This window comes from Sorex fumeus, unplaced genomic scaffold, assembly GCF_029834395.1.
Source record: "Sorex fumeus unplaced genomic scaffold, SorFum_2.1 ptg000098l, whole genome shotgun sequence".
Taxonomy (NCBI): Eukaryota; Metazoa; Chordata; class Mammalia; order Eulipotyphla; family Soricidae; genus Sorex; species Sorex fumeus.
This window is the reverse complement of record NW_026606155.1, coordinates 18398077-18415476: the sequence shown is the minus strand read 5'-3', so window position 1 is coordinate 18415476 and position 17400 is coordinate 18398077. Positions and strand designations below refer to the sequence as shown.

Below are 17400 nucleotides of genomic sequence, written 5' to 3'. Positions count from 1 at the left end.
CTTTAACCAGTCATCACAACAGTCAGTTTGGTATTTAATCCAGGATTTTTTTTAAAAAAATTTTTGGGTCACACCAGGTGATGCTCAGGGGTTACTCCTGGCTCTGCACTCAGAAATTACTCCTAGTGATGCTCGGAGGAACGAATGGGATGCTGGGGATGAAACCTGAGTCAGCCATGTGAAAGCAAAACTGCCCTACCTGCTGTACTATTGCTCTGGCCCGCTAATCCAGGAATCTTTTTTTTTTTTTAAATATCGTATATATGCTGCCCCTCAAAAATTGAAAGTTCCCTTTGAGCCAGCCCACCCTTTTTTTCTCTTGCTCCTCCACTGATGGTTTTGACAGTTTTTGATGTGTGACCATTCTATACTGGCTTGAGGATTGTGCGTTTAACTTTGCTAACACTTTCCTTTGACGGTGATAACAGGAGTATTCCCCAGAAGTGTGGGAAAGAGGCACATGATGCCGTGAGCAACCATGGCACGTACAGTCACTGACCACATCTGTGGGTCTTGTCTGATGCATAAGAACTTGCCACAGGGGGATTCCTTTCTGCCCTTGAGTCTCTGTGATGTGGCTCTGTGAGAAAGACGAGTGGGTGGGGATTGTCCTCGACAGCAGAAGGAACTTAGAACCGGGCAGAGGCAAGTGGGTACCTGTCATCTGCCTTGTCTTACTCCATGTGGCAGTACCAGGTAGTACCCGTCCAGAACTGGTGGCAGAGGCTGCTTCTCTCTCCTATCTCTGCCTCCCTTACCTGTCAGGGTGAAATCTAGTTAAGGCTGGTGACAGGAGAGTCCCCAGCTGCCAGGACCCCCAAGGAGGGGCAGCAGGCCGGGGAACTGAGAGCTTGCTCGTGGCTTTGCTGAAGTCTCTGTCTGGTTGTGGGCAGCACCGCCACCTCCACCTTCCTCTTCTGACGGCAGCTGCTCGCTTCCGTGGGCAAGGGCTCCCCTGTCCCGAGTGCCCGGGCCCCCGGGGGGCCATCTTTCAGCGGAGTCACGGGGGCCCAGAGCAATCAGCAATATTTCAGAAAGCTTCCAGGAGACCATCCATCTCCCCCTGACAGGTCTGCCCAGACTAAATGAAATGTCATTTCTCTGCTTCGGCCTGGAATTCTGTCGGCTCTGTCTGGCCGCTCTGCTTATCGTAGGCCGATCGGGGGGACCCTGATTGGCCCCGATAAGCCTCCTTGACAAATAACAATGAGTTATTGCTTAATAAAGGCAATTGGCTGGGCAAACACCGGTCTGCGGAGCATTGCCCATCCTCCCCCTCCCCCCAACCCTGGGAGCACCCGGGAACCTCATGAAAGGGGTTCGTGGTGGCACAGGGATGAGGACTTGCTGGCTCACTCAGAAATAGCTCCCGTCGGGGACCCTGTCCAAGGAAATGGGAAACAGTGGGGACCCTGGACCTCCCCGCCTGAATCAGAGCTGGACACGGGCTCCTCATGCTGACGCTGAGCACTGTTTCCCAGAGGCAAGAGTGGAGTGGAGCACGGACAGCTTTTTTTTTTTTTTTGGGCCACACCTGGCGATGCACAGGGGTTCCTCCTGGCTCATGCACTCAGGAGTCACTCCTGGCGGTGCTGCGGGGACCATATGGGATGCTGAGAATCGAACCCAGGTTGGCTGCATGCAAGGCAAATGCCCTACCCGCAGTGCTATTGCTCCAGCCCCAGGGACAGCATTCTTTAACCATAGGTGCCGGACAGCCGGCGTGAGAGGGTTGAGGAACACAGGTTTCCACAGCTCCCCCACCCCCCTATCCCCGCCCTGGCCCCTGTGTCTTCGCCTCTTTGCCAGGTGCAGCAGAATCTCTGTGGCCTATTGGAAGAGTTGTGACCCGTGCCTACCCTCGGTCCCTTAAGCATGTCCCTGGCGTTAGTTCTTGTCTTTGGAGCTGGGCCCATCAGCTACCACAGAGGCACTGCCGTGGGCAGAGCAGAGGAGAGCGGCTGTAGGGGGCACACGGGGTCCGAATCCTGCCTCCATCCCTTCCCAACAGACCGCTCCAAGCAGGTTAACCTCCTCGAGTCCCGCTTCCTCCTCTGTACAGTGGGCATCCGAGTTGGACCCGCTCTCGGAGCTGGGATTAGGAATTCCGTTGCCTACTGATGATTGACCAGGAGGCCTCAATGAAGGGTGCAGGTGGGGGTCCAGAGGGGTAGACGGGTTGAGAGTTAGCACCGGTGGGAACCAGCGCCTCTCCAGGCTGGGGCCCAGCCCTGCAGGGGCACGCAGGAAGGAATTGATTTGTTTGTTTGATTTGAGATTATACCCAGGCGTGCTCAAGGGCTACTCCTAGCCCTGTGTTTGGGGGGCCATATGTGAGGCTGGGAATTGAACCAGGGCCTGTAGCAGGCAAGGCCAGCACCTTATCCCCAGTCCCCAGAAATGAGTTAGGTTTTTTGTTTTTTATTTTTTTTTAATTTATTTTTGCTTTTTGGGTCACACCCGGTGATGCACAGGGATTACTCCTGGCTCTTCACTCAGGACTTACTCCTGGCAATTCTCGGGAGGACCATATGGGATGCTGGGAATCGAACCTGGGTCAGCTGCGTGCAAGGCAAACACCCTACCCGCTGTGCTATAGCTCCAGCCCCTAGAGTTGGGTGTTTTTGTTTGCTTTTTGTGCGACCCCCGGCGATGCTCAGGGTTTACTCCGGACTCTGGCTGAAGAATCTCTCCTGGCTGGGCTGGAGTGATAGCACAGTGGATAGGGCGTTTGCCTTGCACGCGGCCTACCCAGGCATCCCATATGGTCCCCTGCCGGGAATAATGGAATCTCTTCTGGCCTGGGGTTGGTGGGGTGTCAGGGATCAGACTCGATGGGTTGGTCCCATGCAAAGCAAGCGCCCTGCCTGCTGGACCCTCTCTCTAGCCCCTGGAGTTGGAGCTTTCTCTCCAGGTCCCAATTCTGTGTTCCCCACCCCAGGAGCCCTGCACCTGACCCCCCGGGGGGCAGCTCTGCTGCTGTGCTGGGGGGAAGGCTGAGGGGAGAGTGTGTCCTGGGGTGTCCGCTGTCCCCCGGAAGCCTCCCTTTGACAGTCCAAGGTCTGTGCTGCAGCAGCTGCACCCGAGCCAGGCAGAGGCGTTTAGCTTTAATAAACAGGCGCGATAAGACGGGGAGAGGCTCCCTGACAGGGTGATTTAAGCGGCCTCTCCAGTGTCATTTCTCCGCGCAGACATCATAAATCAGATTAGTACTGGGCGCTGGCAGGCCGGGAGTCGGGATAGTGGCCGGCCTGCAGGGCCAGGAGAAAGGACTGTGACTCTTGTGTACCCCCCCCAGGACTGGTCTGGAGCTGCAGGGGCCTCCTTGGGGTGGGCTGTGGGATCCCTACTGCCACCTCTGCTTTCCAGCTCATCATCTGCTTTGGGGGGGGGCAGGGACCCAAGAGGGAGCCATAAAGAAACTAGGAGCGAGAAGTGGGGGAAGGGTTGGGGAAAGCTGGTGGCTGAGCTGGTCCCAGCCTCCTGTGTGGGAGTAAAACCACCTCAGGACACCTGGGTCCCGCCTCACCTGAGTCCCAGGTGACTCTCACCTGCAGCTCAGATTAAGAACCAGGTAAGATGAGTGGCTAAGGCTGTTGCCTTGCGTGCAGCTCTCCCCGGTGTGATACCCAGCACCATACATGGTTCCCTGAGCCTGAAAACATAAAACCTCCAAATGAAAAAATCAGAATCCCTGAAGACCGGATGAGAGGGCTGAGAAGACGCCTCATGGGGTTGGGGCATCTGCGCTGGGCAGAATCCTGATTTAAAAACCCCCAGAATTGGGGACCAGAGCTATAGTACAGCAGGTAGGGCATTTGCCTTGCATGTGGCCAACCCGGGTTCGATTTCCAGCATCCCATATGGTCCCTTGAGCACTGCCAGGAGTAACTCCTGAGTGCAGAGCCAGGAGTAACCCCTGCACATCGCCAGGTGTGATCCAAAAAGCAGAGGAAAAAAAAATTCCCAGCATCACATGGTCCCCTGAGCACCATACCAAGAGTAATCCCTGAGCACCACAGGCCATGCTCCCTCAGAAAGGAAAGATAGAGCACGGGGTTGGAGTGGGGGCTGAACATCTCAGGCCATGACCCCTGGTCCCTTGAGCCTTCCCGCTGGAGTCCCCAGAGCCCCAGTCTCCACACCAGACCTCACAGGCACCTCTTGGCCCTACAGATCTCACGGCACCTGGGCAGGATCTACAGCGAGATGATCTTCGTCAACGGCTTTGTGCACTGCGACCCCCACCCGGGCAACGTGCTGGTGCGGAAGTGCCCCGACACGGGGAAGGCCGAAGTGGTCCTGCTGGACCACGGACTCTACCAGGTAGGAGAGGCCTTTCCCGGGAGCCAGCCCCGGGGTCGGATCCTGCTGGGCACAGAGCCGTGCAACTCCCCCACGGGTTGCAGACATAGGCACCCGGGCTGCAGGACCTCCCCTCCTGAGGTTTCCACAGTGGCCCCTTCTCAGCTCTCTGACCCCACGCCCCCAAACCTCGGCTTCCCTTGGGCACCTCAGTGAACTGGAAGGTCGGCTCACTGCTGTCGTCTGCAGCACCCCAGGGGGGACAGTGGCCGAGACTCTGGCACAGTCTGAGTTCTCAGGTAGAAGGTGGACCCAGAGTCCATAGGCTGGGGGCTGACCAGGTTCTGTTCTCTGACCCCTCTGGGTGGGGGGGAAGAGTCGCGCCCTCTGCCAGCTCTGGTGGGGGCTGGGAGCATACATCTTGGGCCAGCCTGAGAGTGGACCAAGGGCTGCATCGCGTGAGGAGGGAGGCCTGGAAAGGGTCTGGATGGGGAGAGGCCACGGGAGATGTTGGTGGGCAGCTGGGTGACCTCTGCACCTCGGGCCTCAGGCTGACCGGTGAGTGGCTTGAACTTGGCCCTCCCAGGTCGGCTGTGCAGGAACCCCCCAGCCGCACCCTGGGCCGGGCCTTCCCTTTGGAGAGGAGGCTCAGTGGTGCTGTGGCCGCCCGTCCTAGGTGCTCTCCGAGGAGTTCCGCCTCGATTACTGCCACCTATGGCAGGCGCTCATCTGGAGGGACATGAAGGGGGTGAAGGAGTACAGCCAGCGCCTGGGCGCCGGTGACCTCTACCCGCTCTTCGCCTGCATGCTGACGGCCCGCTCCTGGCACTCGGTCAAGAGGGGCATCGGCCAAGCTCCGGTCACTGCCTCGGAGGTAGGTGCTCCTCCTCCTGGACCCCGTTGGCTCCCAGGTGCAAAGGACCAGGCCAGGGATGACGGTCTGGGTTTGAGAGGCGTGACAGGTGGGCTGTGGGTGGGCTAGAAGGCAGAACTGGAAAGGAGATGAAAGCTGGGAGGGAGGAGAAACTGTGTCGCCAGAAGGAAGGAGGAAAAGTGGGAGGCGTACCCCACCGGGCCCCTTCTGGCCGGCACTGTTCTGAGGAGAAGCCTGGTCAACCCCATCCCACTGCTTGGGCTAGCCTTACCAGCCTGGCAGAGAAACTGTTTCCCTTGACTCAAAAGAACGTTCAACTAAAGAACACTCAACTTCCAGGGCTAGAGATAGCCCCAGGATGGAGGTGCTTGCCTTGCATGCGCCGGTCCTGGTTTGATCCCTGAGCGCCACTGGGGTGGTCCTGGAAGACGTTCTGAGTAACCCCCGGTACTGCAGGACCCGAACTGCAGTGCACCTTTCACCTGGTTTGCCGAGAAATCAGTGGGAGGGCCCCTGGTCACCCACACCAAGAAAGAAGGAACCTGGGGCTGGAGCAATAGCACAGTGGGTAGGGCGTTTGCCTTGTCTGCGGCCAACCCGGGTTCGATTCCCAGCATCCCATATAGTCCCCTGAGCACCACCAGAGATAATCCTGAGTGCAGAGCCAGGAGTAACCTCTGTGCATCGCTGAGTGTGACAGAAAAAAAAAAAGCATGAACGAACCTTCCCTTCTTTCCTACTCGGCTTCCCTACCTCCTGGGCTGTTCCAGCAGAGTGGCTGGGCCCAGAGTTCTTGGTGACCCAGCCTGTGGTCTTCATTGCGTCACTGGATGGTGATGCCTGGGCAGGGCCTACCCTATTCATCTTTTTGTTGTTGTTGTTGTTGTTTTTGGGGGGCTACACCTAGCAACGCTCAGAGGGTTACTCTTGGCTCTGTACGGTGCTTGGGACTGTATAGGATGCTGGAGACGGAACGTGGGTCGGCTGCATGCAAGGCAAACGCCCTACCTGCTCCGGCTCCTGCCTTCCTGTGCATCTTTTCTATAAGGCTCATCGCTGTTCTAGGACTGGACCCAGGAAGAGGCTTTCTCACTAGGTTCTGGAGGCCCTAAATGATGTGGTCATCTTGAACAAGCTGGATAAATTAGCCCCTCCAGGCCCACCCATTCTCAGCCCTCGTCCTTCACCTGCCCGCTGTGTCTCAGGGAGGATGTTTTCCACTCAGCAGGGGCTATAGCTAACCCTGGTGGGAATAGGGTCTGGACTTTGAGGCTGGGTGAGTCTCAGGAGCTCTGACCTGTCTCTTACCCCTCTGAGCTTGGCTGAAGGGATGCAGGAACGAGCATGAGCTCCCAGGCCCTCAGCTGCTTCTGCCCGGGAGTGGGCAGAGGATGAAAAGCTTTGGAGAGTAACACGAGGGCAGACCCCTGGGCTAAGGTACCGGTGGGCACTAGCCTCAGTAGTGGGCAGGTGGGAGGGACACTGTGTGCCCCAGTCGTCCCGCTTTGGGTGTCCTTGAACTTGAGCTGGGATGGCAGGGGCGGTCCCGGTCCCCGCGGATGTGCTTTGGTCCTACACTTGGTTTTACAAAACCTCGGGTACCCCCCTTCTTTTTGGTAGCATTGAGGCAGCCAAGCCAGGATCTCCCCCACCCCCAGGGTTCCTTGCAGGCTCCCCCCACCCAGGTCACAGGCAGCCTGGACACCCCCAGCCTTCCCTCTGCACCCACCACCCGCTTCTCTCCTTCCTTGTGCTCCAGGACTTGGAGATCCGCAGCCACGCGGCCAACTACCTCCCCCAGATCAGCCAGCTGCTCAACCACGTGCCACGCCAGATGCTGCTCATCTTCAAGACCAACGACTTGCTGCGTGGCATTGAGGCCTCTCTGGGCACCCGTGCCAGTGCCAGCTCCTTCCTGAACATGTCGCGCTGCTGCGTGAGGGCGTTGACCAGGTGAGTGTGGGCCTCCGCCCTCTCCCTCCAGTTCCCAGGGGCACTAGCGCCTCTGCAGGAAGTTTAGGGCAGAACGCATCCTGGACTCTGATGCTTGGGGCCACTGGGGGCTTTGGGACAGTGTGGTGGGGCCTTCCCACGAGTTACCTCTGTTTGGTCAAACAGTGGATTCTCGGTCCTCTGTGCCCCATCCGGGCCTTCTGAGCCTCAGTGAAGTCTGAGATGTTTCTTAGAGTCTCAGCCCTGTCTCAGAGGTCCCCGGAGACCCCCAGCACAGTCATCTGTACGCCCGTGTCTCAGGGCCAGGCCGGGAACCGATGCCTGTCTTCTCTCTGACCTCAGGACAAGTGCCGAAAAAGGGGGTCAGGTCTCTTCTTGCTGCCTCTGCACCCCTGGGTGGTGGTGAGGAAGGCAAGGTCGCCCCTATGCGTGGAGGTAGGACGGAGGAGCAGGGTTCTAGGCCCTTCAGCCTGAGGGTGACTCCTGCATGGCAGACACACACTCTGCACGCACACTCTCCTCCCACACTGGCATCCTCAAAGGGGGCGATGCTGCCCCCTCGGAGGAACACGGGAATGAGCAGGGGTCAGAGTACCCTCGGTGCAAATGGGGGTCCTTTGTCTCTGTTCTTTGAAAGAAGGTAGATTTCCAGAGCACCGAAGGATTTTCCTTCAGAAGGGGATGGTAGGTCAAATCAGGTTTGGGGACTTCTGCCCTGGACTGGGCCCATCCGTCCTAGACAGGGAACGGGCACTTCCCCATTTGATTCTGAATAGGTTCGATTCTGTATATATGGCAGGCCTCCACTCTCCCAGACAGGATGCAGCACGATTGCTTCTTCCCTGGTGGGGGCAGGAAGTGAAGTTTCAAACAGTTCAACATGAAAGAAAGCAGCCCAGCTGTGCTCAGGGCTTACCCTAGGTTCTGTGCTCAGGGATCACTCCAGGCTGGCTTAGGGGACCATATGGGGTAAATGGGGATTGAACCCAGGTCAGCCACATACTAGACAAGTGTCCTACCTTCTGTACTGTTGTTCTGGCCCAAGAAACCAAGACACCATCTTTCATCATGGCCTTTTGTTGGTGCAAGAGGAATTGAGGGGCTGGAGCGATAGCACAGCAGGTAGGGCATTTGCCTTGCATGTGGCCAACCCGGGTTTGATTCCCAGCATCCCATATATGGTCCCCTGTGCACTGCCAGGAATAATTCCTGAGTGCATGAGCCAGGAGTAAGCCCTGTGCATAGCTGGGTGTGACCCAAAAGGCAAAAATTTACAAAAAAAAAAAGAGGGATTGAGCTGAACTGAACTCCTGGAACCCCCTGGCCAGGTTTCTGGGTGACTGTCTCTCTCAACGTTTGGAGATGGCTTTCCCTATGTAAAGTTCTGTGGATCCCGGACTGGGACTGGTAGGACTGGTATAGACACCCTAGGCTTTGGGAAGAAGAGAAACATTGGAACATTCTGCCCAGTGGGACCCTCAGCCTTTCCCACGTCCTTGGAGAATTCCTCGGTCACAGTTGAGATCCGTGGTCCCCGATGGGGCCGTGGTGTGGCCGGGTAACGTGGCTTGTGTCTACTTTCTCCGTCTTCCCTAAATGATGCTGAGCGTTTCTTGTCTCTTTCTCTCCTTCCTGCCCCTGCTGTAGACACAGGATGAAGACTGCCCGTTCCCTCCTCAGGCGGGCCCAGATCTCCCTCAGCGAGGCCTTCCACCTGTGGCAGATCAGCCTCCACGAACTCGTCCTGCATGTGAAGGGGCTGAGGCTGGCCAGCTGCCTCCGGGCTCTGCTTTCCTGGCTACGTCCTGCACCCCACTGAGTGGGCTTGCTGGCCCCCGGATTCTTTCCTCGCCTCACTCCTGCGTCCCCAACTCTCCCCCGGTGACCTGGAGGCCTGGGGCCAGGTGGTGCTCTGAAGCTGCACCCCCAAGACTCCCCTCCCACAGGACAGCTGGGGTCTCACCCCACCAGTCTTCCCAAGCCCTTGGTTTCTCCCCTCACTGGGGGAGAAGGCGAGATGGGTTTGCTCACTCCCAGGTGTGCCTTTGGGCTGGGTGACCCCCCCCCCCCCCAGCACCAAGAACCATCCACAAGCCCCTTTGTAGGTACTTTGGAAGGATCAAAAGTTTGGTTCTCTTGCGGGGGAGCATGGTGTAACTTTCACTGATGACCTGCGCCTCCACTTGCTCTGTCCCTCCCTGGCAGTGTCCCTCCCTCACCACCCGCAGGGCTGATTTGGCAACAGGGGCAGCAGCTGCGCCATCACTGCAATCACGGTGACCCCATTGATGTTACTTGTTCTGTGTTTTAATGGAAACTCCTTCTGGGTCGCCGAGCAGAGCTTGGTTGGTGGAATTTTTGTTCTTGGCAGGAGCCTTCCTTTGGCTACTAGCTGCAAAGGGACCTGATTGCCGTTTGCCACTGTCATCTGCCTGACTTCTTGTGCCCTAAACCTCGCCCCTTTCCACGGGGCAGCCGCTTCCTGCTTCCAAAGGCTCCGACCTGGGTTGGAGGAGTCAGGGAGCCCGAGACCAGGAATTCAGTGATGCGGCGCCAAAGACCCTGAGCGCTAACGCCCGGTGCTCATCTTGGGAATGATCTGGCACCCGCCTTGTTCTACTCCTTGCTCCCAGGGTTAGCTGGTGACCCCAACCCAGGAGACTGTGGTTGTTGTTGGTTCAGGGATCTGAGTCTGGCTTCTTACTGACTGTCCTTCCCCTGCCCACACCGCCCCTTTCCACTTCGTCATCTGCTCCTGACTCGGGACACTCCTGTGCCCGTGCCCTCTCCAGGTCCCCCACACCCTAGATTTGGCAGGTTCCGGCACTCGCCTTGTGCTCGCAGGCAGTCATTATATTTGAGTCTCTCTGATCTTCCTGTGTCCCCCCTCCGCACTCCTCCCTCCCCTCCCCCCCCCACACCTGTTCCTAACACAGGAGGCAGATTTCCCACTGCCCAGAGATGATTTGCACTTCCGTTATTTCCTGAAAGAATTCTTGGTTCTTAGTGACCAGTCAGAGGCACCCGGGGACCCGAGAGAGTGATTTTCAAGATCTGTTATTAATCATGAAAATGCCTGCTGCATATTCTATTTTATGGTGTCTTTTATAGCCAACAGAGTAAATATAAATGTCCTTTTGGTTCAAGGTAATGGTTGCGTGCTTTTCACTTGGGGTGTAACGGTTGATTTCCTGCCTCTCTGGGATCATCAGCATGTCGCCAGCGGGGGTCGGGGGGGAGGTGGTCAGCACCCAGAGCAGTTCCCCAGGGAGAACAGAGATTGGGGAGGGGGTACCAGGGAAGTGTGATGACGGGAGGGTGTAGGCTGTGTCCTGATGCCTGCCCGAAGCAAGAGGCCACACGAGGCTATTTGTAAATAAAATAGGGTCACATAAGTGAATTGTCCTGTGGGCTCTAGGGGGCCAGGCAGTGCCCTTCCCCCAAGTGATGGGCACTCAGAGAGGAGTGGGAACTTGCCTGAAGCCACACACCCACCAGAGAGTGGTCCTGCTTTGCCTCGATTTCGCAGGGCTGTAGCTCCAGATTGAGTATGTTCCTTGGGCAGTTTCTGTGTGCCTGGATTGGCTGTCACCACCCCCCTGACTTTAGAGGAAATTGGGCTGTAAGTGGACATGGGGAGAGGCCAGGTAAAGGAGATGGAAAGCCCTGGGGAGTGCAGGGCCATAGGCCGGAGATGGTGTAGACGCAACATCATTGTATAGGCATGCAGTTCTCAATGCAGGGGGTCCCCGGGCCCATTGCATTTCTCACTAACCAATTCCAGATTTGGTGGTGTATGTGGGATGGGGGGGAGTTTGCAGTTCCCGTAGATTCATTTGCTATGATAACATTGTCCCAGAACTCAGGGGGCCACTACTCTCCCCATGACAGTTATTCATTGTAAAGGACACAGATCAGATCTCACCAAGAGGAGCGACGCAGGGTCAGGCCTGAGCTCCAGGGTCCTCGGGTCCGCCAGGACCCCCACTGTCCCAGTACCAGCTTGGATAGATCTTGGTCTACGGACACAGGGACCGTATGCTTGAAGTCCGGCTCCAGGAGCATCCCCATCCCCGGGGAAAGTGGGCCGGATGTCAGGCTGTCCTGAGTCGTGGTGAACTCAGGTGCAGCTCAGGAGTCACCGAGATGCTCAGCTCCCCCTGGAATGTCCACAGTGACCAGACAGATTCTTTATGGTACGACAGTTGCCCTGGGGTCTTCTCAGTCACACCAGAAGGTGTGTCCTAACTCCTGCCACTGACCTGTACCTGTCCTTGACCTGGGCGGCACCCCAAGTGCAGCCATCTGGGTTGGAGACACCCTTCCCTCCCAGCTGCTGGGGAAAGTGAACCAGCCCCTTCTTATCCGCGAAACACCAATAACCTGTACCCCTGGGGGGTGGGTCTCACAGACTGGGGTGGTGGTGGGGTTGCTCCTAGTGAGAGGGAGTTCAGGAAAGAAACCTGACGGAACCAGCTTATGCCTCCACCGATCTCATGTTGACCTCTCTAAAACATTTTTTTCATTTGTTCCATTCTTATTATTTAATTGAGTCACTGAATTACAAAGTTACAAAGATATTTATGATTGGTTTTTAGAGTGTACATTGTTCCAACACCAGTCTCTTCACCAGTGCCCACTACCCTCCACCAGTGTCCCCACTTTCCCTCCCACCCCCCCTCTCCCTCATTGTCCTGGTGTCTGTTTCCCTGACTTACCCCCTCACCCCTGCCTCAGCGCCAGGCTTCCTGCTGAAGACTCCTTTCCAGCTCCTCATTTCTGTTGCCATCAGGTCCTCGATATTCCTCTACAAAGTTTCTTTGTATCCCACATATGTATTCTCACTGTAATACTGGAAACCACACCCAAGGATGAAGCTTTTACCTCTGATGGAACCGGTGACCCATGGCAGGGTGTGAATTTGTCCTGAGCTTGTGTGGAAAGAAGATACCGTATCCCCCCTCCCCTCCCTTCTCTGCTCCTGATCCTCCTCCTTCTGTGCTTCCTGGAGGGGTGCAGCAGGAGAGCTTCCTCCATCCGGCATGGGGAACCGGAGCTTTATTTGAAGCCGTATTTGCCTCTTTCCTCTCCTCTCTGATTTCCACTGGAGAAACACCCAACACACACACACACACACACACACACACACACACACACACACACACACACACACACACACACCCCTGGGAAGTGGTTGCTCTGTTGAGTGTCTCCACAGCCTTAGCCGTGATCCAGCCTCCGCCTCCGGCCCCTTTTCTGCTCTGGGCTTGTGCTTCTCCATCAAACTCTGGCCCTGGGCCAGGAGAGGCCGAAGGCCTGGGTGCAGAGGCCCTGTGCTCCTGGGGGCACCCCTGGGGGCCACTCCTGAGAACCTCAGTGTGTTGTCACACCCACTCCCCAGAGAATCCTGGGCCTTTTTAAAATCCCGCTTGTAGCTGTGTGTCCAGAAGGTGCCCCACCATATCCTGAAGATGGTTTCTTCATATAGCACTTGCATACTTACTCAGTTGGTTCTTTGGGTGCTGTGATCAATTTTTTTCCCTCTGGAGAGATAGCACAGCAGGTAAGGTATTTGCCTTGCGCGTGGCCGACCCGGCCGAGCCGGGTTCGATTCTTCCACCCCTCTCAGAGAGCCCAGCAAGCTACCGAGAGTATCTTGCCCGCATGCCAAAACCTGGCAAGCTCCTCATGACGTATTCAATATGCCAAACACAGTAACAACAAGTCTCACTATGGAGACATTACTGGGCCCGCTCGAGCAAATCGATGAACAGTGGGAGGACAGTGCTACAGTGCTGAGGGAGGGAGAAGGAAGAGTCCAAATTGTGCCAGGGGCCTGTTCCGCTCCCTGGGAGTTGCCTTGGCCATGTGATAAGTGCTCAGTGAGCATCCACACACACATATATATCTATATATCTATCTGTCTATCTATCTATCTATCTATCTATCTATCTATCTATCTATCTATCTATCCTGTCAGGTGTCTTCAATGGGGTATTGAAATCTGAGTTTTTAAGGCTAGCCCTGGTGTTCTAGCAAGGACGACCACCTGATCTGCTAGGTAAGTGTCAGCAGAGATCCCAGACCCTCCTCCCACAGGTGAGCACCTCAGTGCATCTCTGGAAACAGGTGTGACTCCACAAGGCACCCACACAGCCTCAGGGTGGGGCTTGGGTGAAACACACCGAGCCTATGAGTCCAGAGTCCCCATCTGGCCTGGTGTTGGCGTGTCCTAGTGGGCTACAGAGATGGCATGTTCCTGGCACTGGTGGGCAGCTGGGCTGTGTGTTGGATTGGAAGGGGAGGGCCTAGGCCGCCTTCACCAGGGTGCCTCAGACGGGAGCAGGCTTTATTCCTCTACCTCCCCCAAAAAATCCTGGCAGCCGCCAACTTCCAGAACCCAATGAGAAACGCCAGTACGTGGGTTCAGCGACGACAAACTCCAGGCCTCAAGCGATAGGGGATGGGCTGGTCCCTCTCAAGCCCCCGCCCCCCATCCCCATGGGACCCTGGAGGTCATGCCCACAAACTGCTCCTTAATGGCCACGATCCAGAGACACACAAAAGAATCTCCAAACCGAGCAGCTTGCTGCAGAGATGTCTCCAGACCGTAATTATCTAAAATTTTAGAATTCTGAGAGTGCGTGGCTGCAAGAGCTATGTCTTATGCTAGTCATAACAAGCAATAGAAAATAAATTATCTAGCATCTGCCTTTTCTGCAGGTTTGGGTAGTGATGGGAAAATTCAAAATCATGGCGGTGGGAAGGAAGGTGTAATGGTGGTGGGACTCGTGGTGAAATACTGAATATAATCCATTATTGTGAACAACTTTCTGAAAATTAAAAAAAAAGAGGGGAGGGCTTGCAGTTAATGAGGGGTCTCCCACGGGCCCCCGAGGAAACTGACTCCCTGGAACAGTGCTAGCTAAAGTCTAAGTTTAAGCCTGCAGACATTTTAAAGTCTAAGTTTAAGCCTGCAGACTTTTTTGGGTCACACCTGGCGATGCACAGGGGTTACTCCTGGCTCTGCACTCAGGAGTTACTCCTGGCGGTGCTCAGGGGATAACTGGGAATATGGGATGCTGGGAATCGAACCCAGGTTGGCCGTGTGCAAGGCAAACGCCCTACCTGGTGTGCTATCTCTCCAGCCCCAAGCCTGCACACATTTTTACAGAAGATAGCTGGTTTAGAAAGACTTGCCTTTTTTCCCCTCTTTTTTTTTTTTTTTTTTTTCGTTGCGGGAGAGCCACACCCCACAGTGCTCAGGGCTTTCTCCTAGCTCTGTGCTTAGGGATAACTCCTGGCAGGGCTGGGGGTACCCTGTGGGGTGCCAAGCCCGCCGTGTGCATGGCAAGTGCCTACCCGCTGTACTGTCTCACGGGTCCCATCTCGCCCCCCCCTTCTCGCTTCCCTCCTTCCCGTAGAATGTGTTGTGGAGCTGCCCAGACTGGCTTGGCCCCAGGCCTGCAGCAGCGTGAATCTGAAACCTCTGGAGCTGGTCCCCGCTGTGGTCCCCCCCACCGGGACCCGGTTGGCTGCGCGTCTGCTGTTGGCTGCACTTCCAGGCTGCTCCCCCCTTCCCTGGCCAGCCCTGCCAGGCCAGGACTCTCTGTGCCCAGTTCTGCTGCCAGCTCAAGAGTTTCCCAGCACATTCATAGAAGCATCTTCTGTTGCTTCTCCTGGGGTTTTCCTTCCCCGTGGGAGAGGGCGGGCAGGGCTGGAGCAGGGATGAAGAGGTGGGTGTGAAGCCCCCTGCCCAGCCCCCCCTCCCTCCCAGTTCAGCTCTCACACTCCAGGAGAGCGCTTCTCAACCTTTCCTGTCTCAGGGAATAACCTGGGTGCGAGTCAGACCCCCACACAGACTCAGGGTCTCAGAGATTCTTCCTCTCACAAGCCCCCAGGGAGTGCCGGTGTTGGGGGTCTGCAAGGGTCTAGAAGGGTGCTTCATGAGCCATCACTCAGCACCTGGTTAGAAATGCACATCTCTGCTTGGGATGGGAGATGTTTGATGAAAGTAGACAAAGGACCAAACATGATGGTCTCACAGTATGTAAACCATAACGTCTCAAAGTAGAAAGAAGGAAACTGCCTGCCACAGAGGCAGGGAGTTGGCGAGGGTGGGGGTGGTAGAAGGGATACTGGGGACATTGGTGTTGGGAAAGCTGCACTGGTGGAGGGATGGGTGTTCAATCATTGTATGACTGAAACGCGATCAGGAAAGATTTGTAACTATCTCACTGTGATTCAATAGAATACAATTTAAAAATTATCTTTAAAAAATGCAGATCGGGGCTGGAGCAATAGCACAGCGGGTAGGGCATTTGCCTTGTACGCGGCCGATCCGGGTTCAATTCCCAGCATCCCATATGGCCCCCTGGGCACCGCCAGGAGTAACTCCTGAGTGCAGAGCCAGGAGTAACCCCTGTGCATCGCCGGGTGTGACCCAGAAAGCAAATAATAATAATAATAATAATAATAAATGCAGATCTCAGGACAGGGAGATAGTTTAGCAGGTGGGGCACTTGCCTTGCACACATCTGACCTAAATTAGATCTCCAGCATCACTTCCCATATGGGCCCTGGAGCCCAGCCAGGAGGAAGCTCTGAGCACCATGGGCTGTGCCTGGCCCCAGGCTTCCTGAAGCTCTGTAGTCTCGGCAGTTGGGGGGCAGAGGACCGGTTTGGATGAGCCCTGCAGTGTCTCCCTTGCAGCTGACATCCCTGCCTTCTGCTTCTGACCCTTCCTGCACGCGGTAATCACCAGGAGCGCTTCTGATGCCAGAGTCTGACCTCAGGGTTCCAGTGAGTGAGTGCTGGCATGGGAAATTCTTGGGGTCTTCTTAAGGACCAGGGTGTTGGGGCCCTACTTGGTACTCAGAGATCACTCCTAGTGATGCTCGGAGGACCATATGTGGGGCCGGGGATCAGACTCAGGCCAGCCTTGTGCATAGCAAGTGCTTACTTAACCATACTCTCTTTGATCCTGAAATAGTTATTTTTGTTTCATTTTGAACGGTTTATTTTGACATGGCTTTAGATTTGTATTTGAGTTGCAAAGGTAGTATATGGGGAGTCGCCCAAACACCCTTTATCTCACTTTTTCTAATTTGTTTTTTCTTTTTGGTCATACTGGCAATGCACAGGGGTTAACTCCTGGCTCTGTACTCAGGAATTACTCCTGGCAGTGCTTGGGGAACCATATGGGATACTGGGAATTGAACCCGGGTCGGCTGCGTGCAAGGCAAACGCCCACCTGATGTGCTATCGCTTCAGCCTGTCTTTTTCTAACGTTTATATCTTATGTGATGGTGGGACCTTGCCTATACTCAAAAGCAACATTAGCACAATGCTGTTTATTTTTTTTAAATTTTTTGTTAAATTGTTTTCTTTTTATTTATTTTTAGATTTTTATTAGTGAAACACTATGAGGTACAGTTGTAGACTTACAAATTTTTGTGCTTGGATTTCAGTTATACAATGATCAAATACCCATCCCTCCACCAGTGCCCATTTTTCACCACTATGGATCCCAGTAGCCCTCCCACCCCCATCCCCCCCATCCCACCCTGCCTCTGTGGCAGGGCATTCCTTTTTGTTCTCTCTCTCCTTTTGGGTGCTGTGGTTTGCAAAAGAGGCATTGAGTGGCAATCATGTTCAGTCTATGGTCTACTCTCATCACGCATCTCCCATCCTGGGAGGAACCTCCCAACACCTTGTATTTGGTGCTTCCTTCTCTATCTGAGCTGCCTTTTCCCCTAGCGTGTACGGCTGGCCTTCAAGCCATAGAGTAATCCTCCTGGTACTTATCTTGGCTATTCTTGGGTGTTAGTCTTCTACTTTGTTAAAAAATATGGAACGCTTCACGAATTTGCGTGTCATACTTGTGCAGGGGCCATGCTAATCTTCTCTGTATCGTTCCAATTTTAGTATATGTGCTGCCGAAGCTAGCACTAGTGCTGTTTATTTTTAAGACTTTAAGGCACACACATGCAAGGTGCGTGCTCTCCCATGGAGAGTACATCTCGTGCTCCTCCCTGTTATATCCAATTCTGTTAACTGCACATTTCCCCACTGCCTGTGTCTGCTCCCTCCCTACCCCCATGTCCTTCCTGTTCTCCAGGGGCTGTATCCCACTCTACACAGCCCCTGAGTCAACTGGGCTCCGGAAGGAGGCTCAGACATTCCTTATTTGCCCAGATCTTGACACTTTGGAAAGTACTGATTGGCTTTGTCTGTCATAGGGCATCTGCCCATTGGGTTTACGTGAT

The 17400-nt window shown here is 55.2% G+C and overlaps 1 protein-coding gene and 1 non-coding gene across 2 annotated transcripts in view; one reads left to right on the top strand and one right to left on the bottom strand.

Annotated features, from left to right (window-relative positions):
- ADCK1 (aarF domain containing kinase 1) overlaps positions 1-10278 on the top strand; it is a 94028-nt gene extending 83750 nt beyond the window's left edge. Inside the window, exons 8-11 of the mRNA XM_056133723.1 lie at positions 4177-4326; positions 4982-5179; positions 6939-7132; positions 8780-10278. Coding sequence (XP_055989698.1) covers positions 4177-4326; positions 4982-5179; positions 6939-7132; positions 8780-8951 — 714 coding nt within the window. The 3' untranslated portion in view covers positions 8952-10278. The remainder of the gene's footprint in view (positions 1-4176; positions 4327-4981; positions 5180-6938; positions 7133-8779) is intronic.
- Positions 10279-16976: 6698 nt separating this feature from the next.
- Positions 16977-17083, bottom strand: LOC130042132 (U6 spliceosomal RNA). Its single transcript, XR_008795107.1, has one exon. It is a non-coding gene; the product is annotated as a U6 spliceosomal RNA (small nuclear RNA).
- Between the last annotated feature and the right edge of the window lie 317 nt (positions 17084-17400).